Raw genomic sequence first — 10,687 nt, forward strand, 5'->3', positions numbered from 1 at the left:
TTCTTTGGAATGGGAACAAATATAGATCTCTTCCAGTCAGTTGGCCAAGTGGTTGTTCTCCAAATTTCTTGGCACAACTTGGTGAGCACGTCCAGGGCAGCAATACCTTACCTAAAACTTTTACTGCTTGACAGTGAATCTCAGGGAATTGGAGTCTTTCTCTCTGAGCTGGATGAACCTGAGTACTGTAATGCTCAGAACACTTCTCTTTGCGAGTTGCATCCACTACAGAGACATTACCATCCTATAGTGCAAGGTTTTTTGTTTTGGGGGTTTTTTTTAATTGAAATTGTAATGAAAGTTTACAGAGACTTTGAATTTCTATTCATATATATAGTGCAAGTTTTTGCTACCCACTTGATCGCAGGAGCACCTTCTGAAGGCTCAGGAGCTCTCAAAACAGTTGAGTTGAAGAACTGCTAATGAATTTTTTAAGTCATACAGCATGGCAGCAATGACCTTTAATCCTCCTGTGGAATCTTTGACCTCCAGAAAGAGAAATAAGGTTTTACATGGAGATTCATTTTTTGAATGAAGATTTAAACCAACTAATAGAAAGACAGTGCCATGAAGCTTCTACTCAGTTTCCTCTGGATTTTGACAAATCTATTCATTTCTTCTTTGTTGGCGTGTATTTGTGCAGATACACATGAGGATGCATTGTTAACATTGGAGCTTTTCTCTTTATACAAGGGAAACTTGCTAACAGTGAACAACAGGGGAAGCATTCCATACATGCCGAAAATGCCATTCCATTGAGAGGAGAAAAAAAAGCCTTTCTCTCAAATTTTGGGATTTCTTAGTGATGCTGCCTCTTAAAAAACTATACATGTTAAGTTATAATTTATTTTTACTTTTTGGGCTGAATCATGTTGAAATACAAATATTGAGTTAAAAGCAGGGCACAGAAAGATCAAGTCCATGAGAATGCTTTTTGACAGTTACTTTTTATAATCAAATAAATATTTTATTTTTGTTGTAACATAAAAAAAAAGAAACATGTAGGGGAGAAAAAAGAATGCTGGGGGAAATTATAGACTTAAAATATAGAAATAAAAACTGTAAAGGTGATTTAAGAAATTTTAGCTTAGTAATACCTTTTTTTGGAATTACATTTATAATTTTCAAATAAAGTCAATCCAAAAGTTAAATCACTAAAGGTAATTCAAATCTTAACAATCAAGCATTAATATCCAAAACCATGCAAGCATCAATTATAATCAAAGTTTCTTCTTGTTGTTGAAAACCATTGAGTCAGAACCAGCCCACAGCTGACCCTCCACTGAGTTTTCAGAGGCAGTTTATCACATGCGAGGAGACTGCCCATCCTTCTCCCATGGAGCAGCTGGCGGATTCGAACTGTGTGCCTTAGGGATTTCTTACCACTGGGTCACCAGAGCTCACATATCACTGCAGTAAACCAGATATTGATATTTTATCCTGATTAAAGTCCTGTTAACATTTTATTCGTTTTTATGTAAAAAACAGAAAAAAAGAAAAAAAAAAACTTGTCACACACCACAGTGGGATGAGTGGTTTGGAAATGCCCTGTAACTTAAGAGAGCTAGAGACGTAATTTATCCTCAGATTCCTCTGGTTTGCTGCTTTGAGAATTCAGCTTAAATGTGGTGGTTTCTTCGGCATCAGTCTATATACTATGTTTCTCAAATTCTGTGTAGTAAACTTTAGTAATAATTTTTACACTAAACCAAAGTCAAAAAGGTGATATATCTGCTCAAAAACTCTTATACGTAGGGCATGAGGGAACAGATGGTAGATTGCACACTAAAATATATGCTGTGTTACTAGGATGAAGAAATAACAAGTTAAAACAATAATGAAATACATAACTTTTATTATTGTCCAAATAAGAAAAAAACTTGCTTTATTGCTATCACTTTTGATGGAAATAAGTTTCAGGAAAATATTTAACAATATGGAAAAATACTGTTTAAAAAGTAGGTTATAAAAAAAGAATGGCCCTATTTCAGGTATATTTTTATTTATAGTGTATGCTTATTATTTCATTAGATAGAGAGAGAGAGATGAAAAACGTGTGGAGAACAAAAACAGATTGTAAAAACCAAGAAAAGTAGTTCATTTGACATGCTACGTACAAAGAAAAAAGATAATGGGAATTGGGTGCTTCACAGTTTCCCTTAAGACCAAAACAGTTCCACCTTTTAGGAATTTACACAAGTTAGGTGAGGGTTCGGCTTCCTTTAATGTTCTAAAGAAGGGAAGTGCTCACCTGTCTAGATTACAGATTTTCTTGCTATGAGTCACCTCTGATAGGCTAGCAGCCAGTCTTACTGGTGAACACAGATTCACAGACGCTGGATAGATACAAAACAGGGTGCTCTTTCTTTGCAATAAGAATAATCTGCTGGAATAATCTGTTAATTGAACGGGTGGATCAAGGCAGGAGGCTGTGAGCTGCTGTGGTGCAGGTGTTTAAAGGACTAGTTGTCTGCCTAACTGGGGCCGCCCTCCTCGTCTCGGCCGCACTTGAGCCCATTTGTTACAGTCCCTGTGTTGATCCATCTTGTTGAGGGGCATGGAAACTTGTATTATTTTTCAAATGAAGTCATCATTTAGTCATAGAATTTTTTTATTGTGTTTTGAAAGAAATAAGGTTGGGATTGTGAGATTGATGTGCTGGTTTTGATGTTTACAATAGTCAGGTAAACTGTCTGTCGGAGGACTTGGGGCAGGGTGCCTGAGAATTGGTGCAGGTTCAAGATAGCAGTGTGATTTCTCCAGTCTCCCAGCGCTGCTGCATCCACATCCACACTTGGGGGTGGTAACAAGAAAAGATGTGCACATGCACTGTTTGTAAAACAAAGACAAGAAGGAAAAGCAGGAAAGCCCTTAAGAGAAGACTGACCAGGACCAAGGGGCGGCCACTCCTGACGGTGGAAGCACATGTATCTCTTTTCTTTTTCTAAACTCCTTTTGTTTAGGTGAAAAGCCCAGATGGAAAATTTCAGAAGAGCAGTGTTGGAGCTGTCAAAATGAAACCAAAATCAGAAGAATTGAAATTTGTCACCAAGAACGATGGCTATGTACACATTCACCCTTCATCAGTGAACTACCAGGTCAGGCTAGCCCTGTGCCTCTGTGTTACATGGGGCAGGCCCACGGTACCTTAAAGTCAGCCACACATCTGTTATGTGCTGTCCCCAGCAGCACCCTGACCCTGGGAAGTCTGTCTGGGCACTGGACTCTCATAAGCCTCCTTTCAGGTGCAGATTGTTCCTTCACAATGGTGGTGTGAGAAATCAGGATCTAAGTGCATTGCTGAATCTGTACCTTTAAAAGGAAATGTGTGGCCATCAAATGAAATACCTAAAATAGCCAAAAGTATAGAGACCAGAGCTTATTGTTTAGGAAGCAATTTGGGCTGCTAGCTATGGAAACTTGTTAATAGGATACTGGTGAATTGGTGATGGTTACACAAAATGATCTATCTAGTTGATGTTGGACATTTATACAAAGATCCTCTTGCTCTGCCAATAGATGCTCAAAGGAGCTGCACTCTGCCAGCAAGTCCAGCTTTCTCCCATAGGCCAGGAGCACACAGTGCCGGGCATTGTTACATACCACAGATTGACTAGCTAGACAGGATCTCTGCCCTCATAGGGCTAATGGTCTAGTGGGGAAGAGAGGCAGGAAATACCCACACAAAGAATACCAGGTTACTGACAGATGCTTTGAAGAAAGATGAAGTAGGGTGGAAGGATAGAGAGTGACAGGAGCAGAGGACCTGTTAGTAGGGTGGTCAGGGAAGAACTCTGAATAAGGCAGTTAGCAGAGGTCTGAGGTGACACAGTCCATGTGCTACTGACCAAAAAAGTCCCCTGGTGGCTCCGATGGAGGAAGACAGGCCTGTCTCTCCCCATGTCTCTGAGTGGAAATCCATTTCAGTGGTGTTGAGTTTTTTAAGATGACAAACCATGCACATATCTAAGGTAAGAACATTTCAGCAGAAGAAACAGTCTGAGGTGGGAGCATATTTGGTGTGGTGCAGGAAGGCAGCCAGCGTCAGTGGAGTGGGTGGCTGGCAGCCATCACGGGGAAGGGCACCAGAACACGCAGGCAGGGGCCTGGGGCATGTGAGACCGTGGGACCAGCACTGAGGATTTTCTGTTTGACTTGTGGGAAGCCATTGGAGGATTCGAAGTCCTAATTTGATTTAGTTTTTAAAAGACCTCTGGGTGTAGTGTGGAAAATAGACTGTAAATAAAACAGAAGCAGAGTAAGCAGGTAGGAAGCCATTGCAGTAGCTTCCATGAGATGAAGATGCCTTATACCGAGGGAAAGCCATAAAGTGGTGGGGCTGTAGAGTCAAACTTTCTGATGACACAGATGGAATGAGGGAAAACGAGCAATCAATGATGACTCGAGGTTAGAGCTTGAGCAGTGGAGTGGGAATGGCATTCTCTGGGATGGTGGTTGGGACAGTCAAGAATTCCTTTTGAACTCAAGAAATTTGATGTAGTAACCAGCTTTCCAACTGGAGATGTCAGGATGTGGCACAGCCAGGTTTGGAACTCTGGGAAAGGGAGAGGCTGGGTATAGAGTTGTGTGACTCATTAATGTGCAGGGGTATTTAAGTCTGTGGGACGAGTGGCATGCTGTTCCTTCTGTTGCTAGTTGTCACTGGAGGCTTTGTGTTACAGGTCAGACACTTCGACAGTCCCTACCTAGTATACCACGAGAAGATCAAAACAAGTCGGGTGTTCATCCGAGACTGCAGCATGGTGTCTGTGTACCCACTGGTCTTGTTTGGAGGAGGCCAAGTGAATGTCCAGCTTCAGAGGGGAGAGTTTGTGGTCTCCCTGGATGATGGCTGGATCCGATTTGCTGCTGCCTCCCATCAGGTAAAGAGATCATTTGTCTATGAGACTCTGTTCCATTAGGTGTCCAAGACAGCAGAGCTAATGAACTTATTAGCCATATGTCTTCAGTAGGAGATGGAGAAAGAGTGAGACTGAAGTAAAGACACAGGCCTGGCGGGAAGCATGCTGGGAGGGGTACCTGGGGCGCTCAGTGTGTTCAGGATATAAGCTGTAAGGTTAACATTGTACAAATAAGACATGTTCACCAAAGAAAAATCAGACAAGCAGGAATGAATACATAAAAATCACCCTGATTCCACCTCCATTAAAGAGGATAATGGGTGTGAATTCTGGGCTCAGTTTCCTGTCTTTCTTGGCTCTTGGTTAGTTACTACATGGCAGCTCTCTGAGCAGCATTTATGGGGAAGTATACATGAAGAATAAATCAACACTCTTGGTACCAGCAACCAGGAAATTAAAATACTAATTCCATTGGGAAAATCAGCTATCAGGGACCTCTTCAAAGTACTGAAGAGCAACAATGTCAGGCTAAAGAGGAAAGTGGTCCTGATCCAGGCCATAGTCTTTGCAGTTACTTGCTATGCATCAGAAAGCAGGACAGTGACTAAGAATGGTGGAAGAAGAATTGATCGCTTTTGTGTTGTGGTGCTGGACAAGAGTATTAAATATACCATGGACTGCTAGGAGAACAAACAGGTTCATTCTGGAGAGGGTGAAACCAGGATGCACCTTGGAAGCAAAGATATTGAATCTCTGACATACCTTGGGCATGTTACAAGGAGGGACCAGTCCTTAGAGAGGGACATCATGCTTGGAAAGATAAGAGGGACAGGCAAGAGAGGAAAACCCTGAATGAGATGGGTTGACTCAGTGACTGCGGTAATTGGGGTGATGTGTCAGAGACAATGAGGTTGGCTCAAGATAGATCCGGGCTAAGAGCTGTTGTACACAGGGTCTCTATGAATCACAAGCACATAACAACAACATATGTGAAGAAAAGACTCTTGGTAGCACAGTGGTTAAGCATTTGACTGCTAACTCTAAGAGCAGTGGTTCTAAAACACCAGTCACCTTGTGGGAGAAAAATGTGGCATTCTGTTTCCATAAAAATTCTAACCTAGAGGGCTGTTTTACTCTGTCCTGTAGGGCTGCTCTGAATCAGAATTGACTCAGTGGCAATGAGTTTGGAGGTTAGCCCCTACACGTTGAAGAAACAAAAACTCAGTTTTGTATTTATGTTTGTTAAAGTGCATTTGTTGCAAGAAACAGAAACACTATCTTAAAGGTAATTTATTGGCCTGTTTACCTGCAAAGATTAGAGCAGTGATCCCCAGTAGAAATACAAGGCAAGCCACCTAGATCATTGAAAGTTTTCTGGTACCAAGAGTGTTGATTTATTCTTCACATATACTACCCCTTAAATGCTGCTCGTTGAGCTGCCGTGTAGTAACATTTTTAAAAAAGTGAAAAGAAACCAGTAAAATTAATTTTTGTATCTTTTATTTAACTTCATACAATTAAAAATGTTTTCTTTTTTAACATGTAGACAGCATAAAAAATTTACTGAGATATTTATATTCTCTACTTATACTAAGTATTTAAAACATGTTTTTTATGCTCACAGCACATGTCCATTTGGATCAGCCACACATCAGGCATCAGTTGCCACATGTGGGCTGCCATACTGGACAGTGCAGGTCAAGACTAGATAGGGCTAGCTTACGCCAAACAGCCTCGTGGGGGCAAGATGTCTGCAGCTGCTCCTGCATCTCTCTGCCTGGAAGAGGAGACGTAGCCACATTCCTAAAAGCTCCCTCTGATCTCCCTTCTGAACAAATTCCTGTGGCTAAGGGAACATCACAGACCAGTCACTAAAGCTGCATTACCTGAGCAGTTCACTCTGGCAAGAACTTCTTTGAAATTAGATCAGTGTCCAAACTGCATGGTTAATACACACTGGCAGAGGGACAGACAAATGTGGGAAGACAACCATAGTCTACTTGAGCATCAGTGTAAGCAAAATGGATTGGATTATTTGGTATATGATGAAGATACAAAAATTCACTTTATACTCTCTTCTGTTAGAATGCTTATGTGGCAAGAAGCAATGCAGAACTGGTTCCCCTACACAAACACAAAATGCATCTCAAAGCCAAAGGGATCAGTCTGTCTGCTTAATATCCACCACTGTTTGGGGAAGGGTTTTAAATTTTTTTTTTTAATTGTGATTTCCTCCCTTATTGTTCTGGGTACCAAATCTATTTTGGCTTTCATTTTAGGTGGCTGAATTAGTAAAAGAACTCCGTGGTGAACTTGACCAGCTTCTCCAGGATAAAATCAAGAACCCAAGCATAGATCTGTGTACGTGTCCACGAGGATCCCGGATCATCAGCATGATTGTGAAACTTGTCACCACACAGTAAAGCCCAGACGAAGAGGGATGCTCTCCACTCAGCTGCTCCTCACTGGCCTGGGAAAGCAGCAGCACCTCTACCTCCAGCTAGAGACCTGTGCTGGGGCCTGGTGGAGCCATGGATGGTGCTGAGTCAGATCAGGCCACAGCCCCTGTGGGAGGCCGCAACCCCTGCAGGAGGCCACAGGCCCTGAGGGAGGCCGCAGCCCCCGTGGGGAGGCCCTCAGCACAGGATCCCGCACAGAGCAGTGAGCACTCCCAGCACAATTTGGAGTGTCTGGGGGCCTGCCTGTCTCTGTATCCTCACAAGAAGGAAATGTACCAGATAACACAAAAGTGAATGTGTTCATTCATTAATACAATTCTGTTTTAATCTGTGTTATTTTTCTCCTGCTTTTTACTAGGGTGGCAGGGGCATGAGGGAAAATACCTGTTTTGTCAAAGGATCAAGTGAAAGAATTCATAATAGAGAAACTGGACCTTTCTACCAGTTGGGGAAATGGGGGCGGGGTAAGGGAATCACGTCAGCAAGAAAAATAAAAATATCATTTCAGGCTATTGGCAACTGAGTAGACTTAATTTGTAAAGGATTTTTATTCTTTAAAGATCAGCCTAAAAAAATAAAAAATGCACAAACTTGCTGAGCTCTGTGGCAGTATTCTAACGTAAACCAGTCCCCTCTTCTTAGCAACAGGGCTGTCTGAGTGTCTTCATTCTCTAGTTCTCCACTTAGGGATCTTTACCCTCTCAGCTGAACTCACAAGGGCCAGATTGCCCATTTTCATGTGACTTTTTAATAGTATTTTCAAAGTAGAGTGAGCTCAGTTGAGATAGAAAAGGTTGTCAAGCTCGTGTCAGATTTACAGCCATAATGTCTTCTGCAAGACGGCTTATTTTCACCCACAGTTTGCCCGCTAGATAGTACTTTGGGTGGTGTAAGTAGTTAAGTTCATGGCTACCAGCCAAAGAGTGGAGATTCAGGTTCTCCTTTGAGGAGCCTCAGAAGAAAATGCCGGACGGTCTCCTTCCAAAATATCAACCACTGAAACTCTTACAGAGCCTGGTCCTGCTTGACGCAACAGGGGTTGCCATGGCTCCACTGGATTGATTTTTCTTGTTTTAGCATTTTGAACTAATCAATTTCTTTCTTCCCTGGGTCTTTATTAGAGGGAACTGAAATGATACAAAACAGCAGAATGGGAGAAATATTTTTGTGTTTGTCTCCCTCAGGCAGAGAGAAAGGCACTGTGAGTTTTATTCTGTATCCAGACTGAATATAACTCAATCAACAAAACCTACTTCAGTATCATTTTAGTCTTCAGGAAATCTAGTGTGTTTAAGCTTCAACTGAATAGCTTAAATTCTGAGTTGTTTTACACCGTTGTGTCAGAAACAGTCCATAGCTGACCCTGCAGCTGGTTTTCAGAGGCAGTACATTGTACAAGAAGAGATTGCTCACCTTTTTTCCCTTGGAACAGCTGGTGAATTCAGATCACATGCCTTTAGGTTTGCTGTGCAGTGCCTTACCACTAGCAAATTTTAAAACCATCAATTCATGTCATTACTTTAAAAAAAAAACAAATACAACAAAACAATAAAGGGCAGGCTTGGGTACAACATCCACACCAAAACAAAGACTTTCACACTATAGAACTGATTAGGATTTTTAAGAGAAGAGAATGAAATGGCATCAACCTTCTAAAGGAATTTTTTAGAAAGAGTTTTAACTCTCGATATTATAGCAGAGCTCTGTGCCCCAGTGGCCAGAACTGTCTGCCCCAAGAAACATGCAGCCACCCAGATTAGCACAGAACATTGATCTGGAAGACGTGCAAGAATGTGAAAAGAGCACTGAATAATAAAATACCCTAAAATGAAACTTCTTAAACTAACTGTTAGAATTATAAAATTTTTTAAAAATAGTCATTCCTTTGCAATTAAACAATGTGTTCTAAGATGGAACAACTCCTAGGACCTAAAAAGACAGGCAACATATGGTGAACTAAATGATAAAGCCTTTCTTCAAGATTTTTTTGCAGTCTAGCTAGGAAAAATAAAGTGCTACAAAATTAGTCTGTGCTACTGTTTTGTTCTATAATCTCTGGAAAGGTTTCAGAAAAAGAGAATAGAAGCATTCATCGAGAAGTGGGCCTAGGTTGACAGCATATTGGATGTTTTCCCTTCCTCCAGTTCCTCCTCTGATTATCACAATTCAAACTCTATAGCAATCTTTATTCTCCCTTTCCATTATGTGGAAGGTCTCAATTTAAATAATAGCTTTAAACTCAGCGTGTAATCTATAAGCATATGAGGTTAGGGATTTGTTGTTGTTAGTTTTGGGGTTGGTTACCACCCCTCTTCTCAAGCAAGGCTTTGAACATATCCCTTAAAAGGCCAACAAAATACAAGGTCTTGGCCAGTCCATGAAGGAAGAGAAAGAGGTACCAGAAATTGTCCTCCCCTTTGCTGGAGAAGGGGTGCCTCAGTGAGGGAAACTTGGTTGCCAGCCATCCCACAGGCCACAAAGGGCATTAATAGACTTCAGGACAGGTGGGTCACAGCCAGTAAGGTTCCCAGCAGCCTTCACAGGAGCAGAAAGAACATCTATCTGTATCGGGAGTTGGCTTCCCTTTCCCTGGAGAGGAAGTGTCTCAGCCAGGGAAACTTTAGGTAAAGCAAGTTGTGTTCCCCCATAAAGGAAACTCTTTATGTCTGAAACTTATCAATAGCATGATGATAAAGAACTGTCAAATATCTGCACAGAAACAGCCTACATACACCAGGCAGAATTTCACATAATGTCAAGAGAGCAGCAGACAGCTTCAAACAAGAAAAACAAAAGAAGCCTACTCCTGAAAAAAGCAGATCATATTACAGACACAAAGAATACCTCAAAGACAGGCAGAAAAAAAATACATTGATGTGGGGTGCATGACCAACAGCTGAAGAAATATAAATGATGGAAGACAGAATTGAAACCACAGAGAGTTACAAGATTTTTTTTTAAATGTTCACAAGACAGAGAAGTTACAACTAACACAGTACTGGAAATAACAGGTATGCATGAAAATACAATCCAGAATATCAAGATTTAAATGGCAGAATTTTTCAACATGCTGGAGGGATTTAAAAAAGCAGAACAGAAAAGAAAGAACAGAGAGTCAGCAAACTACAAGAACCTCAATGGGAACAGAATGTACTAGAAGCAAACCCAGAGAGGAGACAGAAAGAAAATTAAGAAAACACTGGAATCATGTGGGATAACATCAAAAGGAATATATACATATGATTGAATTTCAGAACACTAGTAAGGCAGGCCACAGTCAACACTCTTGGCACCAGTAGCCAGGAAATTAAAAGGTGCATTGCCATGGGAAAGTCTGCTGTTAGGGACCTCTCCAAAGTACTGAAG

At 41.3% G+C, this 10,687-nt stretch overlaps 1 protein-coding gene across 1 annotated transcript in view; it reads left to right on the forward strand.

The window, feature by feature from the left end:
- The window catches only part of DHX57 (DEAH (Asp-Glu-Ala-Asp/His) box polypeptide 57), a 65,436-nt gene extending 58,045 nt beyond the window's left edge, over positions 1-7,391 (forward strand). Inside the window, exons 21-23 of the mRNA XM_006882338.1 lie at positions 2,964-3,098; positions 4,683-4,883; positions 7,142-7,391. Of these exons, the coding sequence (XP_006882400.1) occupies positions 2,964-3,098; positions 4,683-4,883; positions 7,142-7,285 (480 nt within the window). The 3' untranslated portion in view covers positions 7,286-7,391. The remainder of the gene's footprint in view (positions 1-2,963; positions 3,099-4,682; positions 4,884-7,141) is intronic.
- Positions 7,392-10,687: the final 3,296 nt, after the last annotated feature.

Source organism: Elephantulus edwardii, unplaced genomic scaffold, assembly GCF_000299155.1.
Source record: "Elephantulus edwardii isolate Elephantulus edwardi_28Jun2011 unplaced genomic scaffold, EleEdw1.0 scaffold00019, whole genome shotgun sequence".
Lineage (NCBI taxonomy): Eukaryota > Metazoa > Chordata > Mammalia > Macroscelidea > Macroscelididae > Elephantulus > Elephantulus edwardii.